Source organism: Schistocerca serialis, chromosome 1, assembly GCF_023864345.2.
Source record: "Schistocerca serialis cubense isolate TAMUIC-IGC-003099 chromosome 1, iqSchSeri2.2, whole genome shotgun sequence".
Lineage (NCBI taxonomy): Eukaryota > Metazoa > Arthropoda > Insecta > Orthoptera > Acrididae > Schistocerca > Schistocerca serialis.
In genome coordinates, this window is record NC_064638.1 from 815,850,253 (window position 1) to 815,875,741 (window position 25,489).

At 38.2% G+C, this 25,489-nt stretch overlaps 1 protein-coding gene across 4 annotated transcripts in view; it reads right to left on the reverse strand.

The window, feature by feature from the left end:
* The window catches only part of LOC126484273 (ecotropic viral integration site 5 ortholog), a 373,708-nt gene that overhangs the window by 18,700 nt on the left and 329,519 nt on the right, over nucleotides 1–25,489 (reverse strand). For all 4 annotated transcript variants that reach the window (XM_050107715.1, XM_050107708.1, XM_050107699.1 and 1 more), the window contains exons 8-13: nucleotides 24,232–24,350; nucleotides 19,893–20,007; nucleotides 18,356–18,514; nucleotides 8,975–9,211; nucleotides 1,966–2,139; nucleotides 1,115–1,276 (exon numbers count right to left, since the gene is read on the reverse strand). In XM_050107715.1, coding sequence (XP_049963672.1) covers nucleotides 1,115–1,276; nucleotides 1,966–2,139; nucleotides 8,975–9,211; nucleotides 18,356–18,514; nucleotides 19,893–20,007; nucleotides 24,232–24,350 — 966 coding nt within the window. The remainder of the gene's footprint in view (nucleotides 1–1,114; nucleotides 1,277–1,965; nucleotides 2,140–8,974; nucleotides 9,212–18,355; nucleotides 18,515–19,892; nucleotides 20,008–24,231; nucleotides 24,351–25,489) is intronic.

The following is a 25,489-nucleotide window of genomic DNA, read 5'->3' on the forward strand; positions in this document are numbered from 1 at the left end:
ATACAAAAGGAAAGCAGTGATAGATGAAGCAAAATGTAAATATATGACTTTCTTCTTAACGGAAGGCTGACAAATGCACTAACAGAAACGGATTAATCACAGCACTGTAATTCATGGATAGTGGAATGTATGTGCACCCTTCATACGTAAGTGTGAGTAAAGCACATGTTACTGAACTGAGATATGTCTAGCTATTACATTCCAAATGAGAGGTGGGGGAAGGTTAAAGAGTTTAATGTCCTGTTGGCATAGTCTTCGCTATAGACTGAGCACATGCCAACACGTGACAATTGAAGGAGGACTTCATCAACTGGGGTCTTGTTCAAAAAATTATTCCAACATTCACATTATGATGCATTGGGATCATGAAAATCATACACCACGATGGTTTGAGTTTAAACATCATTGCTCTCAAAGAGAGTCCCTTATTTTAACCACTAAAGGTTCTCTCCCAGACTTATCAAGTTGTTATATTTAACTGATTAATGGCTATTGTTTCTTGTGACAGTTTGCTTTTGATTAAAAGACAACTCCATGAAAAATAATCTTACCTCATCTGTGTCAGCAACATGCCAATTCACACCTCTGGACAGAATTATGCTCTTAGAAATTCTCAATTAAATGTACACAAAGCATATTTCTCTGGTTCAAAAGTGACACCGCTCCTGTTAAATCACAAAATACAGTATGTCCAAGAGGGAAGCAACCCCCACATCATAAACTACACCTTATTCTCGAAATTCCTGGTTGTCTTGTCTTTTGATTACTTTAATATTAATTGTCACAACTCTAGTTGTTGCTCCCTGTAAAGTTTAGAAATATTTTACGATGATAAACAGAATGTTTTTCCATGACTGAATGTGTCTATTATTGACATGGGCCACTTTTCTCTTGGACACACTGTATTCTGTGAGCACAAACTTGTCACTGAACCTCTATGTGAAATTCTATGAGGCTAGAGGGCTATTACTAATGGATTTTGTTGATGATGATTGCTTTGTGGGGCACTCAACTGCACGGTCATCATCTCCTGAAATGGATTTCGTTGATTCCTAATTCTGCTTGTATTAAAGAACAGTTGTAATAGGTGACAAAATTTGGTGATGAACATTACCTGCAAATGCCTCTGCCACTGTGCAATTAAATCCGAAACTCTCTGCCTCAGGTCCTTGAGTGAGAGGTTTGCCTCTGCCTCCCTTAGTTTGACAGCTATCAGTTCCTCTTGGAGATGGGCCACAGAATTGTCTGGAGTAGTTTCACGAAGAGTTTTCTTATCCTGCAAATTTTATAACGTCTCACTCACAGAAACAAGATTATTTCAAAATGCTGTTGCACAATGTTTTATCAGTACAAAGAATGACAACATTTAAAAGATTGAGGTATGCTTGCTCTTTTGAATTGCTGCTAACTTTAGACTGAATAAAAGTGACCACTCAAATTCTATTAAAAACAATAAATAAGAAGGTAATTTATAATCTTTTATGTATCAAAACTAAAAATCCACTGGGAATATATTTACGACTTCATGTTCAATCAGTAAACAAAAAGTTTAATTTTGCATACCTGTAGCTTGTACATGACAAATTAATTACAAACCAAATGTAATTTCAAGATATGCAAATGTAATCAACGTATCATAAACACAAAAAGACAGCACTGAAATGTTTTTCAGCTACAGGAAGTAGCTAATTTTTTGGCATAAGTATTTACAATGGTAATGTACTGTGATCACCCATTCGCCACTTATATTCTAATACACAATTTGGTCACACGATCCTCACTGAAAAACATACCTGCTTTTTAGAAACTGTATCAAACAGTATAAAATTAAATGTACATAACAATATAGTGTGAATATAGATTGACGTGCAATAAATCCACAACCTACATTTGCAGCCATCTGACATAGTTTTTATTAAAATCATTTCAGGAAGTTGTCATTACAAAATGGCAAGTAGTAACTACCTCTTCCAACTCCTGTATACGTGCACGGAGATCACGAATAAGTGCATCGTTCTCTGCCTCTCTCAAGCGCACTTTTACCAGCTCATCCTGAAGGCATTCTATCAGTTCTTCCTTCTGACTCAGCAGCTCACGTTTGTGAGTGACTTCCTCCAATGAAGACTGGCGTGATGAGTTCTGCAACAGTTTTATTTATAATGTGACTCCTCCAGATTTAGTAATCTACTTCACCACAATGTGCATCACTGCTTACTTAAACGTAAAACTTTTTTCCATGTTACTAAAAGAAATTCTGTATAGCAACCATTATTTTTAACAGACAGTTTACTATGAATAAGTTACTTTCTGAAGGTCATTAGGAAATTCACCTGACTGAACACTTTAGTGTCATTACCGGAAAAATAATTTCGAATAGTAATAATATAATTTTCAGACAAGTTATGAAACACCTGTTGTGCAAGAGATTTTTTCTTGTATGCTTATTGATGTTATACTAACAATGAGAGGGGTTGCGTTGTTTTGGGGAAAGAGACCAGACAGCAAGGTCATCGGTCTCATCGGATTAGGGAAGGACAGGGAAGGAAGTTGGCCGTGCACTTTGAAAGGAACCATCCCGGCATTTGCCTGGAGCAATTTAGGGAAATCACGGAAAACCTAAATCAGGATGGCCGGGGTTGAATCGTCGTCCTCCAGAATGTGAGTCCAGTGTTTAACCACTTAACAATGAGAGGGATATAACTGTTGTATGTTATGAGAATTGGGGGGGAGGGGGGGGTGCAGGTGAGTGAGTTGAATGCTACAGTTAGTACACTGTGCCAGGTTCAGTCCGAGGCAGATGTAATGACAATGGAGAAGTAAAGGTCAATTAAGAGGAAGTAGAATGAAAATGCAGTTATGAACTAGTAAGAAAAGACAGAGAGAGGGGGAAAGAAGGAACGGGTGGAGTGATGGAGGCCAAACCTACAGTTTGAGATTGAGTGGCAAAGAGGACGAGGTGGGCAAGAGAGGAAGAAATGGAAAAAATGAAGATGAAGTAAAAAAGTAATTACATTTTAAAACAAAAAGAGAGGGGGGGGGGGGGAAGGAGGCAGGGATTGTTGATGGAGGTGGAGATTAAGAGTATGGTGAGATGTGAGGATGTATTGGAAAGCTAGGTTCCATCTCCAGACACCTGGGAAACTACAACAGAGTGGGGGGATCCAAATGGCCCATGTGGTACAACACACACACAGGTTCACATCCTGCTGTGTGAAACACATTCACCAACTGAGTACAAGGTGTTCATAAGGTGGGTAGTTCTTCAGAGTCCATTCATGTACTCAACCAGTTAGGACATGTTAGTGGCAAACAACACACATGCTTTCACAGGAGACCATCATCCTGGTATTCTCCCAATAGCACTCATTGCCACATTCTATCGCTCTTGTAAGAGCTATAACATCCTTATCAAACCATATGACATTCCAGACTACATTCTCATCCCTAGGTTCCTACCCAATGTAATCCTTACTGCTGCTGAACCCACAAGTGCATCCACTCTCTACGATTACTGCAGCCCCATCACTAGTAAACCCTATAACATAAGCATGTGAAACCACACCACATTGTTTGCCAGCTAGCACATATTCCCTGCACAAACTTTTACATAGGAACGACCACCACTGATGTAGCAGAATACAGAAATGGATAGATAACAAGTGTCTGTACTCAGTTGCAGAGCACACTCTACAGCAGGCCATTTCAGGACATTACTAGGCGAGCAAGAGCACTACTGCTCCCTCACTGTCTGGGGAGTGAGCACTTGTGGTAAAATGGAGTGGTCAGATGTAATTAACTAGTGCAGAGTAAGTGCAAACGATGTTCTGTCTTCAGAGGAATGACCAAAATTTGATTTACCGCAGTCTTGGATTCAAGCATATACACTTGCATTGCCGTGCTTGAAGCTAAGACCTGCCCTTCTTAAATCAATGAAACTCAGTACGATAACTGCCTTACAAACTTCAAAGTGAGGGTCAGACACAACATCATCAATTTACAACATGTTACTGCAGGAACCCTATATATTTATGTTATGCAATGGAGTCTGAGGATGAACAATGTAAGGCAAAGGTAGATTGCTACTCACTATAAAGAAGACACATTGAGTAGCAGACAGGCACAACAAAAAGACACATACATATTAGCTTTTGGCCAAAGCCTTCTTCAGAAAAGGAAAAACACACACACACACACACGCACACACACACACACACACGACTGCCATCTCCAGCAGCTCAGACTGGAATGCAGCTGTCACATAGAACAGAAGCAGCAATCTGGATAGGGCAGGGAAGTGGGAAGGATAGCAGGGAACAGGCAGGAGGAGAAAAGAACAGTGCCTGTGGAGCACGCATGAAAAAGGAGAATAGCAGGGAAGGGGAAACAGGTTGATGCCTTGGCAGAGGGCAGCACACAAAGAGAGTGGGAGACGGGAACAGGGAGGTGGTGACACATCAGAGAGGTTGGAAACTGTTGGGTGGAGGGAGTAGGGACAGTAGGTTACCGTAGATTGAGGCCAGGATAACTTTGGAAGCAGAGAATATGTTGTACGGATAACTCCCATCTGCATGGTTCAGAAAAGCTGGAGGTGGAAGGGAGTATCCAGATGGCTCACGTAGTGAAGCAGCCATTGAAATCAAGCATGTTACACTTAGCCACATATTATGCCACAGGGACACTTGGCAACAATTTGACAATGGACATTCATCCTGATGGACAGTTGGTTGGAAGAGATACGAATATAAAAAGCTGTGCAATGATTGCAGCACAGCTGGTATATGACATGACTGCTTTCATAGGTTGCCCTGGCTCTGATAGGATAAGATAAGCCTGTGACAGGACTGGAATAGGCAGCACTGGATGGGTGGATGGGCAGGTCTTGCACCTGGGTCTTCCACAGGGACTGGGAGTGGCATAGGGATGGACTAGGATGATGATGGGCTTGGGTGTGTGAGGAAACACCACTTTAAGGGTGAGAAAGATCTTGGGTAGGATGTCTCTCATTCCAGGGCATGTTCCTTTTCTGATGAAGGCTTTGGCCAAAAGCTAATATGTAAGTGTCTTTTCGTTGTGCCTGTCTGCAACTCAACTCCTCATCTTAACAGTGCGTAGTCATCCATCTTTTCCTTACACTGCTGATATACCAAACTGGAGTTCCCACTGTTTGGAGTCTCAAGGTGCTTAGTGTGTTTGGAAGCACTTAACACAATAAAAATAATTCAATTTACGGCGACATTACAACATCCTCCATGCAAAGTGTTCTACACACTTTGAAGGTGAAAAGTGAGAAGAAGTGCGAAAATTAAAGAAAACATTGTTAAGCAATGTGACTGAAATAAGTATTCATCATATGGGAGCAGACAAAAATGTGCACATATGAAAAATTTTCCACATTTTCAATGTGAAAGTACAGAGTTGGCCATAAGTCAGTTGTCAAAAATGCACTTGGTGCAATAACACTACACATATTAAAATACCAATTTATTACGAACACAATCACACAATGTTCAGTGAACCTACACAGATGCTCATTGTGGTTTCCATGCTGTTCTAAGCAAACACGGCATCTTTTCAAAAATGATTTTGTTGCGAATTCTTCCAGAACTGTATATTTTCAAATGGGATTCGTTACTTCAAATGCTCAACATTATGAATCTTGAAGAAAAACCTAATTTTTTAGTACACCCCAGATTTAAAAAATCCATGGGCGTAATATCTGGGGATCATGCAGGCCATTCAACAGTATCCCATTTGCCAGATGATTCATAAAAATTTTCATTTAGAAAGTGACATGCAATAACAGCACAATGTGGAGGTGCTCCATCTTGTTGCCACATCAACTTTCCCTTAACCGGCTACCAATGTACGAACAGTGGACTATCTTCCAATTCCAACAGCAATTCTTGAAGCATATCTAGATAATTTATGCAGCTGACAGTGCTCTTAAAAAAAAAAAAAAAATAATACTCACCTCTGAAAATCCCTGCCTACACACTTTTATCAGGAGAGTTTTACTCCATCATCGCATACAAAACATTGCATGACCACATTAAGATCCTCTTCTGCAGTAAAGATGTTTACCTACCTGATTGAGCTGAATGGGGAAGCTCTGCAACCAGTCCAGTCTCTTCAAATCTTAAATTTAATTCACAAATACACGTCAAGATGGTGGTTATACATTTGGAAATCATTCCACACAAATTCACAATCATCACTGTAATTATGATCATGTTTCCATAATGACTGCAAAATAAATACATGCTGATTTGTAGTTAATGATGAACACGGCTTCAAACTGCTAGTGTCAACTGACTTGTGGGAACTACTCACTGATCAAGTTCAGAAGTGACTACTGCTATGCTAGGCAAAACAAAATTTAATGATTGTGACAGACAACTGATTTATGCTCCACTCTGTATATTTAGGAGGAACATTCAACAAATAAACCTAGTGTGAGCAAGTAACCATATTGCTTTACAGATTGCCCAAGTGTTGCACAGTTTCACTGAAGGAGAGTTTATAAAGACACACTTAGTCTCTGTAGTTGAACATACAGTTCCTGAGAGAGTATATGAATGCTGGATACAAGGTTTGACCTTCATCTGTGACAAACCAAGTGAAGTGGCATGGTGGTTACCACAATCAAATCATATTCAGAAAGACAATGGTTAAAATCCCCATGTGACCATCCGGATTTAGGTTTTACGCAGTTCTGCTTAACTGCTCCAGTGAAATGCTGGATTGGTCCCTTTGAAAAGGGTATAGCCAATTTCCTTGTCCATCTTTCCCTAATATGAACTGGAATTCCATCTCTAATGACCTCACTGAGAGACCTTAAACCAACCACCCTACCTATTTGCATACCTCCCTCTGTGGCAATACACATGATGTGAATGCTACATTTAAAACATTGCAGCATAAAAATATGTTAACTTCAGAGAGGTATAGCTGGATTCACGATTTTAGGATGAAGTTCCCTTTGTGGAATAGACAGCTTGGTCAAGTTGTCGTCACTAATGATGGAAACAGAGTGGAATTTTGAACAGTATCAAAATATACTCACTGATGATTTCCATGAAGTTGAGATTCATTTTCAGGATTTTTAAAAGTTGGATGAAAAATTTAATGTCGTATCGCTTCCCTTATCAGTTGATGTTGACAATATCTTGACTGAGTACAGTTAGAAAATAGGGAGCTACAGTGTGACAGGCAGTTACATAATAAGTTTCATAACAAATGTAGTTTCACGTACTTTTATAAGACTTTCCCTCACCATTACCTTCCACGGCTTTATAAGTCTGCAGCTTCAATTGCATCAATGTTTGGATCTACATAATTGTGCATGCATTTTTTTCTGCAATTAAGAGAATGAAACCTACCCACAGTAGCTTACTGACAGACTTCAATTAAAAAGCTCACCTTTGAAATAGCTGTGCTCAAAAAGTGGTATCACACACTGATGCTTTAGTGAAGAGCAAAATAAGTAATATTTATTGACATCCTGTGTTTCCATGGTTAACCTTTAAATATAATGGCAATGAAATAAGAGTCTTTCAACTTAAATTCCTCCCTAAAACAACATTCATCATAAAGGATCATCAAGCATAAGAACTATCATCTTCTGTACTTCATCAAAATGTCAAAAAGAGATGTTTCACTTCATTATTGTTTCTCATTAATAAAAGAAACTTCCAATAAATTTGCCATGAAACACATTAATGAAACATGGTGGAGTGATATAACATGACATTAGTGGCCGTAGAACTGAGATTTGTTGGAAAGCTATCTTATTCCGACCCTTCCTTCCTCTCCATTCCATTCAGCACTCCTTCCCGCATAATATGTCACTGTGAGCCAGCAGATCACACTGCTGTGGTGTGAGCAAAATCCAGCTCACACAACCTGATTGATGAACACGCCTGCTCTGCAATGTCACCGAAGGAACCGTAGTGCCCACTACACCACAAAGGCTATTTTGTTTCTCCCAGACAATATTAGTTTCGATGGACTCCAGAGATGGGAACATAATTGCCACATAATTTTAGTTTCCTCTCAGTTTCTTTTTCCTCTTTCCTTCTAGTTTTTAAGGGGGCTATTCATTTCAATTCTCATTCTGTCCTTTTTACCACCTCTGAACTGAACCTACCACAGTGCTTACCAATGTACTACCTTTAGCCTCTAGCAGCCTTCAATGCTTCCCCTTCATCTTCATCTCACCCTTGTCCTCATAAAGTGTAAATCTCTCAACTTGTGGTCAAAGTAACCTGTTCCTCATTCCTAATATTCCCCAACCTATCCCTTTTTCCTCACAGACGAAGGAGCTAACAGTTTCAAAAGCTAGGTAAATATTTTCTCTACTTTTCAATTTATATTGACAGTATTTTGATCTTGGCACTTGAAGACAAGTACTGGTCAACCAGTCTGTCTTACTGTTTTCTGAAGTGATTATTTCTTTTGATATAGTTATTCATTTCATTATTTTTAACGTGTTAATGTCCCCAATCCAAATTAGTCACAATAAATTTGCATACAATCATGCATCATATTACTTTGGTTATAAGGATGTAACTTCACTCTTTACAATGTAATCAGTAATGCATGAGAAAATGATACACATATCAGATAAATAACCAGATTTACTCTCATGTATGCAAACAGAAATTATACTGGACACTATAACACTAAAAACAAACTCATAAAAAACATGTGGAAAGGCATTAATTCATCATTGTTTTACCCTTGTGTGAGTATTGCTTTTTTATAACATCTTCCATGTTGTTACAATACAGAACATATTTAATGAAACAACAAAACTTAGAATCTATGTCAATATAAGACTAGGGGCAAAACAACTGGGTAATTGGGCTGTGTCAAGAGTTATTCAAACTACAGTATTATTTTGCAGCAAATGATTGCTATATCACAGAGAATAAATGTAAAGAAAATTATAATTTTGCATGTATTGCAAACTAACCGTCTCTTGCATAAGCAAGGAAAGATTTCGAATTTCTTCATGTGCTAACTCCAGCTGATGTGAAGTCTCAAGGTGAGTGTGCCGTAGTGCTGCTAGTTCCCGCTGAACAACAAATGATGTCTCCTCCTCTTCAGCACGTGAGACCTGCCCACGGACTAACCTGTCTGCCAACTCACTGGACTCAGCTTCTAGTAGTTCCACCCGTTGGCGGAGAAGGCGATTCTCTGTGCGAAGTCTCTGCAAAATGATTTTTAATACTGCGGGTAAATTACTACTAGTTACTTCTGAATCATTACAGGAAGGAAGACAGTATAAGACCTCTAACAAGGTCTTCTGTCAACTATAACTGCTACCATGTTATTCTAAAACTCTTATCTATGCCCCCCCCTCCTCTCTCTCTCTCTCTCTCTCTCTCTCTCTCTCTCTCTCTCTCTCTCTCTCTCCCCCTCCCTCGCTCCCTCCCCTACTTCTATTACTACATGCAATCCATACTTATATTGCATTTATTGGCAAAAGTTCAAATTACAAAGTGTGTTAGTTCCTATTAACAGTGAAGTCAGACATGGTGCTGAAGCTCTGCATGACCTACCAACAGGCATCAGCAGCTCCCATAAGTCCCATGAAATCATTCTTTAAACTTTTTGGAACAAGTATTTATATAAAAAAATAGTTCATACAGAACATGGCTTGTTTCAAGTAATATTATACTTCCTAGTTATTGATGCCCCCCCATGAACCATGGACCTTGCCGTTGGTGGGGAGACTTGTGTGCCTCAACGATACAGATAGCCGTACCATAGGTGCAATCACAACAGAGGGGTATCTGTTGAGAGGCCAGACAAACGTGTGGTTCCTGAAGAGGGGCAGCAGCCTTTTCAGTAGCTGCAGGGGCAACAGTCTGGATGATTGACTGATCTGGCTTTGTAACACTTACCAAAATGGCCTTGCTGTTCTGGTACTGCGAATGGCTGAAAGCAAGAGGAAACTACAGCCGTAATTTTTCCCGAGGGCATGCAGCTTTACTGTATGATTAAATGATGATGGCATCCTCTTGGGTAAAATATTCCGGAGGTAAAACAATCCCAGGCGGGGACTACTCAAGAGGACGTCATTACCAGAAGAAAGAAAACTGGCGTTCTACGGATCGGAGCGTGGAATGTCAGATCCCTTAATCGGACAGGTAGGTTAGAAAATTTAAAAAGGGAAATGGATAGGTTAAAGTTAGATACAGTGGGAATTAGTGAAGTTCGGTGGCAGGAGGAACAAGACTTTTGGTCAGGTGAATATAGGGTTATAATACAAAATCAAACAGGGGTAATGCAGGAGTAGGTTTAATAATGAATAAAAATATAGGAGTACGGGTAAGCTACTACAAACAGCATAGTGAACGCAGAATTGTGGCCAAGATAGACACGAAGCCCACGCCTACTACAGTAGTACAAGTTTATATGCCAACTAGCTCTACAGATGACGAAGAAATTGATGAAATGTATGATGAGATAAAAGAAATTATTCAGGTAGTGAAGGGAGATGAAAATTTAATAGTCATGGGTGACTGGAACTCATGAGTAGGAAAAGGGAGAGAAGGACACATAGCAGATGAATACGGATTGGGGCTAAGAAATGAAAGAGGAAGCCACCTGGTAGAATTTTGCGCAGAGCATAACTTAATCATAGCTAACACATGGTTCAAGAATCATGAAAGAAGGTTGTATACATGGAAGAACCCTGGCGATACTAAAAGGTATCAGATACACTATGTAATGGTAAGACAGAGATTTAGGAACCAGATTTAAAATTGTAAGACATTTCCATGGGCAGATGTGGATTCTGACCACAATCTATTGGTTATGACCTGTAGATTAAAACCGAAGAAACTGCAAAAAGGTGGGAATTTAAGGAGATGGGACCTGGATAAACTGAAAGAACCAGAGGCTGTACAGAGTTTCAGAGAGAGCATAAGGGAACAATTGACAGGAATGGGGGAAAGAAATACAGTAGAAGAAGAATGGGTAGCTTTGAGGGATGAAATAGTGAAGGCACCAGAGGATCAAATAGGTAAAAAGATGACGGCTAGTAGAAACACTTGGGTAACAGAAGAAATATTGAATTTAATTGATGAAAGGAGAAAATATAAAAATGCAGTAAATGAAGCAGGCAAAAAGGAATACAAACGTCTCAAAAATGATATCGACAGGAAGTGCAAAATGGCTAAGCAGGGATGGCTAGACGACAAATTTAAGGATGTAGAGGCCTATCTAACTAGTGATAAGATAGATACTGCCTACAGGAAAATTAAAGAGACCTTTGGAGAAAGGAGAACCACTTGCATGAATATCAAGAGCTTTGATGGAAACCCAGTTCTAAGCAAAGAAGGGAAAGCAGAAAGATGGAAGGAGTCTATACAAGGCCGATGTACTTGAGGACAATATTATGGAAATGGAAGAGGATGTAGATGAAATGAAATGGGAGATATGATACTGCGTGACGAGTTTGACAGAGCACTGAAAGACCTGAGTCGAATCAAGGCCCCCGGAGTAGACAACATTCCATTAGAACTACTGACAGCCTTGGGAGGGCCAGTCCTGACAAAACTCTACCATCTGGTGAGCAAGATGTATGAGACAGGTGAAATACCCTCAGACTTCAAGAAGAATATAATAATTCCAATCCCAAAGAAAGCAGGTGTTGACAGATGTGAAGATTACTGAACTATCAGTTTAATAAGTCACAGCTGCAAAATACTAACGCGAATTCTTTACAGACGAATGGAAAAACTGATAGAAGCCGACCTCGGGGAAGATCAGTTTGGATTCTGTAGAAATGTTGGAACACGTGAGGCAATACTGACCCTACGACTTATCTTAGAAGCTAGATTAAGAAAAGACAAACCTACGTTTCTAGCATTTGTAGACTTGGAGAAAGCTTTTGACAATGTTGACTGGAATACTCTCTTTCAAATTCTGAAGGTGGCAAGGGTTAAATACAGGGAACGAAAGGCTATTTACAATTTGTACAGAAAGCAGATGGCAGTTGTAAGAGTCGGGGTGCATGAAAGGGAAGCAGTGGTTGGAAAGGGAGTGAGACAGGGTTGTAGCCTTTCCCCGATGTTATTCAATCTGTATGTTGAGTAAGCAGTAATGGAAACGAAAGAAAAATTTGGAGTAGGAATTAAAATCCATGGAGAAGAAATAAAAACTTTGAGGTTCGCCGATGACATTGTAATTCTGTCAGAGACAGCAAAGGACTTGGAAGAGCAGTTGAACGGAATGGATAGCGTCTTGAAAGGAGGATATAAGATGAACATCAACGAAAGCAAAACGAGGATAATGGAATGTAGTCGAATTAAGTCGGGTGATGCTGAGGGATTTAGATTAGGAAATGAGACACTTACAGTAGTAAAGGAGTTTTGCTATTTCGGGAGCAAAATAACTGATGATGATCGAAGTAGAGAGGATATAAAATGTAGACTGGCAATGTCAAGGAAAGTGTTTCTGAAGAAGAGAAATTTGTTAACATCGAGAATAGATTTAAATGTCAGGAAGTCGTTTCTGAAAGTATTTGTATGTAGTGTAGCCAAGTGAAACGTGGACGATAAATAGTTTAGACAAGAAGAGAATAGAAGCTTTCTAAATGTGGTGCTACAGAAGAATGCTGAAGATTAGATGGGTAGATCACATAACTAATGAGGAGGTATTGAGTAGTATTGGAGAGAAGAGGTGCTTCTGGCACAACTTGACTAGAAGAAGGGATCGGTTGGTAGGACATGTTCTGAGACATCGAGGGATCACCAATTTAGTATTGGAAGGCAGCGTGGAGGGTAAAAATCATAGAGGGAGACCAAGAGATGAATACACTAAGCAGATTCAGAAGGATTTAGGCTGCAGTAGGTACTGGGAGATGAAGAAGCTTGCACAGGATAGAGTAGCATGGAGAGTTGCATCAAACCAGTCTCAGGACTGAAGACCACAACAACAACAGTTGTTGATGAAACCTATAAATTGGAACAAAAAAAAAACCTCAGTGATGCACAACACCTTTCTTACAGTATCTCCATAATATTCTTGCATCTATTAAACAAATCCATAATGAAACACACCACTCTTATGAAATATGTCCCTCTCTTTTATTAATGCGAACAGTTAAGGATCCCAGACTGATGAGCTGAACTGAAAAATTGCATGAATGATTGACTAGTAAACCATTCTTTTCAGACATGAATTGCATTTCCATTGCATTCTTCCAAAAGGTCAGACTGGCATTTCCTTTTCCTGTAACTAATTTCACTTGGTCATTACATTTGAGGTGAAACCAGGCAGTTACTCCTGGATATTTTATGGTTGTTACTGTTTCCAGTAATCAAACACTAATAATTTTAATCTTTTCACCTAGTTATGCACAGTACATCACATTTATTTATGTTAAATGTCAACTGTTAGTCCCTGCACTAACTGTTGATCCCTTGCAGGTCTTCCTACACGCACTGCAGTTTTCTAATGTCGCAGCTTTCCTAGATACAACAGCATCATCTGTGTTAACAGCCTCTCAGGGCATCTGATGTGATTCACCACATTATTTCCACTTATGTGAAAGTAGCAGCCCTGTAACACTTCCCTGGAAATGTTACCACAGTGTGGTAACTTGGCACCATTGAACTATCTGCTACAAGTCCTGAATCCAGAGACAAAGCTCATCTGATGCTCTATACCATTTTATTCTGGTCACTAAGTAAGCATGCATGAACTGTATTGAATACCTTCCCGAACTCAAGGCAACTTTGGTACCAATACCTACGACCTTCTCGATATCATACTGACAAGATCTCCACAGAAAACATATAAAATTTTATAAAAAGACAAAGTGGGCTAGTATCTGGATTTTGTCATGTGTGAATAGGAGTCTAATGTATTACCACTCCACTGCAAGAAAGGAGAAGAAAGAACTGCTTTTGTTATATACTAATAAAAAAAGAAAAAAAAATTTAGTCCCAGAAACTTTTCTCACAAATTAAATTTGAAATATGTACAAAATGTCTTAAAGGTAATAAGATTTAATGGAAATAAATAATTTGAAGAAAAAAATTTTGAGCCATCAGCTGTATGTATACACCTTTATTCTTAACTGGTTTCAATTTTAGCATCTCACTGGAGGACTATAAAGTAAAGAACCAGAAAGTCATATTTAGTATACACTGACAAACCTTTCAAATAATGAAATCACCTGTATGAAGAATGATTGTCTGGTAAGCACTTACGAAGCTTTACACTGATAGAATTGCATGTCCAATACAAACTCGCTTCGTAGTAGCATGCATGAACTCGTTACACTTCAAAATACTATAAACCATAAAAGTACAGTTGTGTATAATTGATGACTCTCAGCAGTTAACAACTAGCAATTACAAGCTTACTAAGGTGCACAATTATAGACTAAGTAAGTGTCAACGACAACATTGTCAAAGATTACAAAACACACAAAAATCTACAATCAAAAAATATGGGATGTATGCTCAAGTAGAGGTTGGCAATGAAATTCAATACTGTCAACCAGCAGCGTCCACACAAGGTAGCACATATACAGACCAAAAGTTAATGCCAGCAATATTGTTTCCAATGGAAAATACATAATATTATGAAAAGGATGCATTCATACTCACCATACAGAGACAACATTCAGTCACAGACAGTCACAACAGAAAGACTGGTAAGTACTTATAAAGCTTTACACTGATAGATTAAAAATACATTCAATTTATAGAAGATATGGACTATCAGACCAATTGTGTGATTGGATTGAAGAGTTTCTAGATAACAGAACGCAGCATGTCATTCTCAATGGAGAGAAGTCTTCCAAAGTAAGAGTGATTTCAGGTGTGTCGCAGGGGAGTGTTGTAGGACCGTTGCTATTCACAATATACATAAATGACCTTGTGGATGACATCGGAAGTTCACTGAGGCTTTTTGCGGATGATGCTGTGGTATATTGAGAGGTTGTAACAATGGAAAATTGTACTGAAATGCAGGAGGATCTGCAGCGAATTGAAGCATGGTGCAGGGAATGGCAATTGAATCTCAATGTAGACAAGTGTAACGTGCTGCGAATACATATAAAGAAAGATCCCATATCATTTAGCTACAATATAGCAGGTCAGCAACTGGAAGCAGTTAATTCCATAAATTATCTGGGAGTACGCATTAGGAGTGATTTAAAATGGAATGATCATATAAAGTTGATCGTCGGTAAAGCAGATGCCAGACAGATTCATTGGAAGAATCCTAAGGAAATGCAATCCGAAAACAAAGGAAGTAGGTTACAGTACGCTTGTTTGCCCACTGCTTGAATACTGCTCAGTAGTGTGGGATCCGTACCAGATTGGGTTGATAGAAGAGATAGAGAAGATCCAATGGAGAGCAGCGCGCTTCGTTACAGGATCATTTAGTAATCGCGAAAGCATTACGGAGATGATAAATAAACTCCAGTGGAAGACTCTGCAGGAGAGACGCTCAGTAGCTCGGTACGGGCTTTTGTTAAAGTTTCGAGAACATACCTTCACCGAAGAGTCAAGCAGTATATTGCTCCCTTCTACGTATATCTCTAAAGAGACCATGAGGATAAAATCAGAGAGATTAGAGCCCACACAGAGGCATACCGACAATCCTCCTTTCCATGAACAATACGAGGCTGGAATAGAAGGGAGAACTGATAGAGGTACTCAAGGTACCCTCCGCCACACACTGTCAGGTGGCTAGCGGAGAATGGATGTAGATGTAGATGTAGATGTAGATGTAGACTGCTATCCATCTGAGCTTCTTAAAACATAATCCATCAGTGGAATAAATGTACATGTAAAAGCAGAGTAGCCATATAAGGGCTGATCATCGAACAAAATGCTCAACACAAACATGCTAGGCAATACATCAAACACAGAACTCAGGTAACTAATAACCTGACACATCACATGTCCATATTATTTAAGAACATCATAACTTAATTAATAGACACTGTCTGTAAACAATGTTAAACATCTCACAGAGGGGGGGGGGAGGGGGGGGGGGGGGGGGGGGGGGGAAAAAAAAAAAAAAAAAAAAAAAAAAAAAAAAAAAAGTCGTTATGTTTTCCTGCCATATTGTGGCTTTATGATTTAATAACTGCTATACACAAAGTTTTATTCACACAAAATTCTTTTAACCACATTCTAATAATCTTGATTTTATAAATTATTGATTCGACAAAATGTCACTATAGACTTCTATAACACATTGATGTTATGGATGCTATTTGTTGCCAACTGAAGTTTATTATCGACCTAAACTAAAGCATAGATCCATGTTCTTTGGTTGCGGATTTTCATATTTTTTGTTATCTTTAATAGTGCTGTCTTTGACAGTTAGTGTGTAATATACACCTTTGTAAGTTTGAACTTATGTAGTCACTAACTGTTAAAGAGTCATCTATTACACACTGTGTTAAACTTACAGTTCACAGTATTTTGAAATTTATTGAGTTCATGCTTGCTACTATGAAGCAAGTTTGTACTAAACATGTAGTTGTACCCCATTTCAATTTAATGTATTTTTTATATATAGCTGTACAGCTTTGTACATGCTTTCCAGATGGTTGTTCTCCACAATTTTTTTTCTTTATTTAAAGGATTTGTCTGTGTATACTACATATGATTCTCTGCTTCTTTATAATGTAGTCTTCTGGTGATGATGGTTGCTAAAACTGAAAGCAGTTGAGAATAAAGCTGCATGTGTGCAGCTGGTGGCTCAAAATGCTTTTCTTCAAATGCCGGACAGCTGTAAATAGCTACCGTATTTACTCGAATTTAAGCCGCACTAGAATCTAAGCCGCACCTGAAAAATGAGATTCGAAATCGAGGACAAAAAAATTTTCCCGAATCTAAGCCGCACCAGAAATCTGAGACTCAAAATTCAAGGGGAGAGAAAAGTTTTAGGTCGCACCTCCAAATCGAAACAAAATTGGTCCATTGTAATATGAGACACAATTTAGGTCAGATGAATGACGATACAGCTATAGTAGTTTGGTTCGAGTCGTAAGCTTAGCAGTTTAAGCTTTACCAGGTAGCCGTTGCTATGCGTCAGGCGCTCCGTCCGTATTTATATGGGTACCTTTCCTTTTTCACGTGCTTTGTCTGGTTTGAATTGATTGCTTATTTTTCTTTGATCTGATAAGTGCCGTTCTCTTTGTTATAGGTGTTTACATCACTAAAAGCTGAAAATGCATTACTGTACTGTGTCATGCATTGTTTGTCGCATTCTGATAATGAGTGTTTACGACCTGTCGCCACTCGCGGCATGGCTAGCTTTTGTTCGCGCTACCGCTGCTTACATTTTTTTAAAAAAAGAGAGGAATCGTCTCATTAGCGAAACAATGGCAAGAGACTGCTATTTGTTGTTACTTACACTGCCACTTTCTTTAATAATGATCAACAAGAACCAAATAATAGACTGCGTATGATAGAAGATGTTCTGAACGATAGTTTATCGAAAATTTTTCTCGGTTGAAAATCTTTGCAGACGCCTCTTTAGTACATTACATTCTGCACAGAAATTAGAGTCATCTTAGATTTAAAAATCTAAATCAATTGCCGTGCTTCATTTCTGACTGTATCACTATTCGGCATAAGAATAATACGAATATAAACATGACATGATATGTATATTCTTCCGCGTTTGCTGTTGTCTCACTCTAGTTTCATAGTTTATTAGGCAGACAGGATTTAAATGAGATAGCAGCAAACACGAAAGAATACATGGCAAAATCTTTATATTCGTTATTATTATTATGGTGAAGAGAATACTGCATGTGATTCACAATTTATAAAAGTTCCTATTAGCAACCATCTCTTCTCACAGGTAGGAAAAAATTCAGAACGCAGAGTTGGCAATTTTGACAAACATCCTAATCAGTCTTGCCAGTCGGATTTTCATAGTGCATTGAAATGCTGCTACATTTGAAGATGAACAATACGGAATTTGTATTTACTTCTTTGGATAATGTATGAAAATGCAGTGGTCAAAACTCAGGGCGGAGAAAAAAAGCTCGTCTTCCACCTTTTTTTAAAATTTATTTACTGACGCAAAGGTTTTGGTGCCAGTATTTATCTTTGTGCCTGCAAAGCGCTACATATATTCGACGACAGAAGTTAGTTGTGGCGGCACCTACCAACATTTTTCAGAACTTCCGCTTTGCACTCGTTTCTAAGCCGCTGGCGGTTTTTTGGATTACAAAAACTGGAAAAAAAGTGCGGCTTAGATTCGAGTAAATATGGTACCTACAAAAGATTCTAAAATAAATAAAGCCTCTGGCCACTCAATTTTTTTTTTGTAGAAATGAAAACTGCTACATTGTACATACCCGTAATTCTACCATTTCTTCTTGCTCCTTTGTTTTCATTACAGTATAATCTTTTTCCAACTTTTTCATCTTCTTTGGATTATATTTGATATTGTATGCAAGTTGCATTAAGCCATCAATATCAGCTTCTGCTTTTGGGGGAAGGTCCTTTTGGAAGTACTGGAAGACAAAGAAAGAGAATTTGCTTGAATCATTTGATTGGTAAAACACGAATACAATTCTCTCAATCTATACATTAATGTAAGTAATATCTAGTTTGTGTTGCTTACAGTGAAATTTCCACACACAGATTTGAGTGTAACTCAAAAACTAAAGTGATCATCATGTGAAAATTACAGGTACAGGTGCTTATAGAACTTGTGATTTGGGGATTAGAACTCAGTTGATCTGCAATGTATTAGAAACTTTGATGTTGAAGAGTTAAGAATTTGGCATGAATGTGTTGAAGAAACAATATCAGCACTCACTTGCAGTGGTTGAATATATTACATCAGGGACACTGGTGTGGCCTGGCAGGGTTTTGATTTTTGCATTTTCCAAATTCAACTGCACTATCTAGGTCACAGTGGGCCTTGGTCATTGTGGGCCACCATAAGGCCAAATTATAAGGACCAACTTTATTTAGTTTGTCAGGTACAATTGTAAACACAACATGCCAAGAGATAGAGGATTAGTGACTAAGCTAGAATTAAAAAGACAAAATGAAAGTGAAACAAAAGATATGGTATACCAGAATAATAAGAAAGGAAGATCAAGGCTTAACATCTTGTCAGTGATGAGGTCAACGATTGAGTGGAAGGTTGGATCTAGGAAGGATGTAACATGTCCTTACCAAAGATCCATCACAACATGTACCTTAAGTTATGCAGGTGATCTGTATTGCCGCTGAATGATTTCACTAAGTAATAACAATGGCAACTACAAAAGCAGTAACAGAAATACCTTTTCGAACCACAGGTGTAGCCACACAGAATTCTGGATGGGCAACAAATCTGTTCAATGTGGATGTAAAGAAATTGAATTTAGAAACTGTTGAAATGAGAAATTGTCTACATTCCGGACTTGTGTATATCCTTTGAGCAAAGTAAAAGCAGATGCTTCATTCACGTTTGTTAAATCTGATGTTGCTCATTAGCAATTTTCCGTGCTATCTGTAGTGAGCAAAATCTTGCAGAGTGAACACCACAAATATTTTAAATTTTGAAAATGATATTTTTCATCATGTTCAAAAATGTTTTTGGAGGTCCTGTGTGTGAATATGATAGCCAAGAAATTTTGCAAACTGATAAATAATTCACTTTGTTAACTGACCAAATTAAGAACTTAATGACTGGTGTACATGGGGTGTGAGAGATTTTACTGTAATGTAGAAAACAATGATAAATATCCCCCCCTCCCCATATGTATGCTTCTAGACAATCAGTCTGTCTTGTTTATCTGTTTGATTGTATAAACAACTTGTCTCAAAATATACCTAGAAATAAAAAGTTATATCACATACATAGCTTAATAAAACAAAAACCCTTATACACCCTACCTTTAACATCCCCTCCATATCGAGGCACAGGAGATCTTCTTTCCCAAGAGTAAGCAGTGCAAGAGCTACCTTAAATATTATTTCCATGCCTTCGGATAAGAACACATCCATAATCCTGAAATGAAAAAAAAAACCTTTGTGTAGCTATTGAAACAAAGAATTCAGAAAATCAAACTATGTTTAATGTTCTAAAAGTGGCCACATCTCCTGCAGAAATACATTACTTGATATAAGCAGTCATGTGTTGCATTCACAGTGACTGCATTAAAGATATTTTTATGAAGTATCAATGAAGTGGATTAGCAAAATAGTTGCCACAGTGCTGTAAAAGAACTTTCCCAGGTGATTTTACTATTGGCAATTGATCAGAATATATGACAGAAAATTTTATAGAAACTAATATAACTGAATTACCAACACATAGCTTACACTTATTATAATATTAACACAGGTGTTATTACAAAAATGTTTTATTGTATCAATTGCACAGTATTTTTAGTGACTAAGTATATGTTTCATGAGATAAAAGGAAAAAAAAGAGTAATTATAGGCTCATTTTAAGGGTTACACTAAAAATTATAACTTGTGTATACATGTATAAAAGCTGATCTATAACTTCTGCAGATTTTAGTTCTGTAGGAGTTGTTGAGACTAATCCAAAGGCTAGTTATCAAACACACAAATGAGAAAGCCATTTTTCAAATGACAAACTGAGTTGACTGCACAGCAACAACTAAGACAGCTTTTGCTTGCTTTGATTTTGCATATTGACAGTCATTTACATGCAGGAACTCACTATGTCTCACTTAATCAGGATTCCCCCTCTCCTCCCATTCTTTTCTTTTTTTGGTCGACATTCAATAATGCAACAGATTTGCTGCTAAGTTTTCCTGATATATTAGATCACCCATAAATTAAATCCACTTCTTATATTTCCTTCTCTAGCTGTATGTTGATCAGTTCTCTCATCCAGTACTGAGGTAGAGATAGCAAAAGTTTAACTTAAGCGTCACGAAGTGCCAATGTGTATATGTAGTTAGACCTCACAGCTGGGCTTAAGTGAGTTCTTTTAGAGACACATCACACACTGAGCACCTAGTGGTAGACATAATAGTGCCAACACCTTTCTCAGTGCTTCAATGTAGCACCCTGTGAGCAAGTTATTTAATGACGAGAAATACAAGCTGACATGAATGAAAAAACTACAGAGCACAGGTCCAAATATGGTAGTAGGCTGTCACAAAACAAATTATTCATAGCTCTAAAACACATACAAAAAGCAGGGCAAAAACCAATTGAATTGAAAACTTTACTTCAGTAACATGAAATGTTATCATCATTACAGTAAACAGATTACAATTAACTTCATTCTAATGTAGACCTAGTTTCAACTAGGCCGTCCGTGGAGATCTGAAGACCAGTGCAGATTTTTGAACAGCAAAAACCTCAGCTATAATACAATTTTTGAAATCAACTAATGTCATTTCAGTTTGAATGATGCATGCAAATTCTGATTAGTCAGAACAACTACAAACATCTGAAAGTTAGACAGTTTAATCCTGAAACATGAATATCATAACTAGCAGATGGCTGAGTGAAAATTATTTTAATGCATTAAAAAATAAAGGTGAAAACCTCACCAGACCAGTCTGCACAAATGGAGTCTACAAAATTACTTCCTATCAACACAACTTCAATATTGCCTTAGATTAACAAATCATATTGAAAAATGGTACAAATACCACAAAGAATTGTGGTAATGTTTAAAAAATGAAGAAAAGCAATCGTAATAAGCAGTTTTAGTACAAAAATTTTACGTATTTGCAAACAGTCATCCATTAAAATTGTATCACATAAAGTAATTTCAGCTCCAAAAAATTCAAATATCAGATCACACTCTTCTGCGCCCCTCTCACTCTTGAAATTGCAAGGAAAACATACATGTAGTTACAAATTTTTGTAAAATGTCATTAAGAGAGTGTCAGGAGCAACATATTAAAAATCCTCATCGGTAGGCTACGAGTGTAGGAGTTGGATGTGTTTTAAGCTATCTTTTCTTTTAAGTTTTTCTTGAATAATTCTAAAACTGCAACTTCTACGAAAAATGCTTCCCAGTACAAAATTATACTACATTAAATTTCCCTCCAAAAAAAAAAAAAAGGTCTTACTCATTTTCCCACTACAACTAATTGTTTCCACATTGCAGAGAATGGAAAAATTGCAGATTATTAAAAAAAAGGGTTTTAATGGTATAAAACTACTGTTTAGTGGTAAATGAAGTGGTTCAAAAACAAATGTTAAATACGTGTACCACGCCCAAGTGCTTGATTCTTAGTCATCAACTCGTCATGTATGGGAGCTGTAACGTTTTTCCGGCAGAGGCGACTACTCCCACCACGAATGCTGCTCACTTTTCACTTTACAGATGGATGATACCTCCCCAGTATTTCCTATCCAGTTCTCTTATGTGAGAAGACAAAATAATGTCACAGAGCTTGGGTTTATATAATTGAGTTACTTTCAGTTTATTAAATGAGTACTTATTTACAATTGTTAAGTGAATCAAACAATGGAAAATCCAGGATGGATGTAACAGTACTATGAAAAGGAAAGTTGCTACTCGCCATATAGCAGAGATGCTGAGTTGCAGATAGGCACAACAAAAAGACTGTCACAAATAAATAAAGCTCTCAGCCTTTAAGGCCTGTGTGTGTGTGTGTGTGTGTGTGTGTGTGTGTGTGTGTGTGTACGCGCGTGCCTATTGATGAGGAAGGCCTTAATGGTCGAAAGCTTTATTTATCTGCGACAGTCTTTTTGTTGTGCCTATCTGCAACTCAGCATCTCCGCTTTATGGTGAGTAGCACCTTTCGAATTGTTGTGTGAGATTTTATGTGAAGTATGCTCCCATAAATTATAGCTAAGAAGTGTTGCAAGTGTGATGATGTTAGTAACTTTTGTAATGTTGGTGGGATCAGCATTGGGTTGGTAAACATGGAACTTGCCACCGTATTACTGACAGCGTATTTTACATTAGTGTAATTTGTGTAGTCAGATGGTGGTGATTTACTGAATAACAACAAAGTTATGGTACTTCCCTCACCATTAACTGTGTTACTGATAGACTGAATAAATCTCTACACTGAGTGGAGCCACTTACCACCCCCCCCCCCCCCCCCACACACACACACACAGGGGGGCTTAAATATATCTGATGGAATGGGCCTGGTCATGATCCAGTTATGAAGTACCCTTACACCTAAGTGAGACACTTTTGTAGCAGAGAGAGACAATTTAAACCTCAGGTGTTGGGAGAGCTGAGGCAGATCTGTTGCATTTCATACCCCAAAAGCCGTGAAATGTATTTCAACCACTGATAATGAAGACAATCAGATCAACACTGTCAAATGCACAATGACAGAATGTAACATTTGGGACAGATACTTCAATATGGTTGAAAGTTGCCAGCTCCAGCTGTTTAACTTTTTTGCGTAATACCTCACTTAATAACTGCACACAAGTACTCATTTAATAAACTTAAAAATAATTCGACTATATAAACACAAGTTCAGTGATGTTACTTTGTCTTCTCACATACGAGATTCGCACAAGAATCCTATAGCTGTCGTAAAGGATGACTTGAAACCAATTCCTCCTCTAACAGTGTAGAAAGTGGGAAAAGGTTTACATATACTCTGTCCATGTGTGTTTCTGGCATTAGTATTATTAGTAACTCACATATGTATTCCATTGAGCATTATTGCACTTAGTGGAAAGTAAACACACCTCAACCTTCAACCTCCCCCCCCCCCCCCCCCCCAACCATGTCTCTGTACTGCATCGCCAATGATTCATAGAGTGCACTGCAGAAGGTCGGTATAACTTCGTATAACACCCTGCATTTGCTTTGCATGACTATAATGCAGTGAACTAGGCTCTACTTCAGTTAGACATGGTACCACAAACATTTCATCTTTGTTCTTAACCCACTTCATTTAATAGTAACCAGTAATTTTATACATTCAAAACACTATTTTCAATAATCTGTCATTTTTTCTTCCCCCAAAACAGGGAAACAATTAATCCTAGAGAAAAAAAAAATGGATAGGACCTTTTTTGTAGGGAACTTAAGGCAGTTTAATTTTGTCACTAGAAGCTGTAGTTTTTGAGGTTTTGAAGAAAACACAAGTAAGTGACCTACAAATGCTTCCCACCACCACCTCCATCATGCTCACACACCCAGCCCGTAAGTGGATGTTTTTAGTATGTTGTTCTATCCATCCTGGCCTTTCCACTGTTCAGGATAAAAATCATATTTTTCCAACATTTCACATTCACTAACCTGCATGCAACTGATAGAGGCAGCGCAGTTGTGAAGAGTGTAAGAAACCAGCTACTGGCGTACATACTTGTGTGGAAGCTCTGAGACTGGAAGTGGATGTGCAGGTCAGGAATCAGCTCCTGCGAAGACATTTCTATTTTGAAGAAGACATTCATATGCTATATTCATATAATACCACTGAGTTAAAAACACCTCCAAGGATTCTAGCCTCATGAATTAATTATGAACTTTCTAATTATTGCAGAACTGCCATTACTGCTATGCTATAACCTTACTAATAAATACATATTAATTTTATTTTAAGAACTGACCAGTTACAAAGTGCTTACAGCAACTGAATGGCTATGCACAGTGACGAAGATATATTGATGCTAAAACAAAAACATTCTGTTTTTTATATGACACTAACTCTAAGAATTATATACATCGAAACTTCCTGGCAGAGCAAAACTGTTTGCTGGACCAAGACTCGAACTTCGGAGCTACCCAAGGACGACTCATGGCCCACCCTCACAGCTTTATCTCCTCCAGTACCTCATCTTCTACCTTCCCACACTTAACTTCCAGCAAACCTTGCAGAACTAACACTTCTGGAAGAAAGGATAATGTGGAGACATGGATGGCTTAGCCACAGCCTGGGGGATGTTTCCATAATGAAACTTTCGCTTTGCAGCAGTGTGTGCATTGATGTGAGTGCGCACTCTGCTGCAGATTGAAAATTTCATTCTGGAATTATATGCATCCTAAACTATAATGTACAGTGCAGTGGTGTGAGTTGTGTCACTGCAGATGTAGAGAGAGAGAGAGAGAGAGAGAGAGAGAGAGAGAGAGAGAGAGAGAGAGAGAGAGACTTGAAACAAGAGGCGAGTGAGCGTCTACACTATACACTGAGATGTCATTATTATTAAGTTAAGCTAGCATTAATTCGGACCCCAATAACAATGGAGATTCCCCACAGCTTCATGTTTGTTTGAGGTATTCTTCTTGCTTTATAAATAATGAACAAACATGGTTCCATGAAATTTCAGGTGAACTGGCAGTTGTCAACTTGCTGCCATGACATTTCATAAAGAAACACTTCAAATTGTCTTGTTGTATTAGTGTTCCGTTCATGAAATTCATGAGATCAGTGCTCTGAATGACTGAAGTATCTTGTTGCTTCAGTGGGTCAATGTTTCCACCTCCACCCTAGGCAAAAACAAGGCAGCGTCTTCTTGGAAACATGCACATCTGACATTTGTCAAAGCATCTGCCAAGA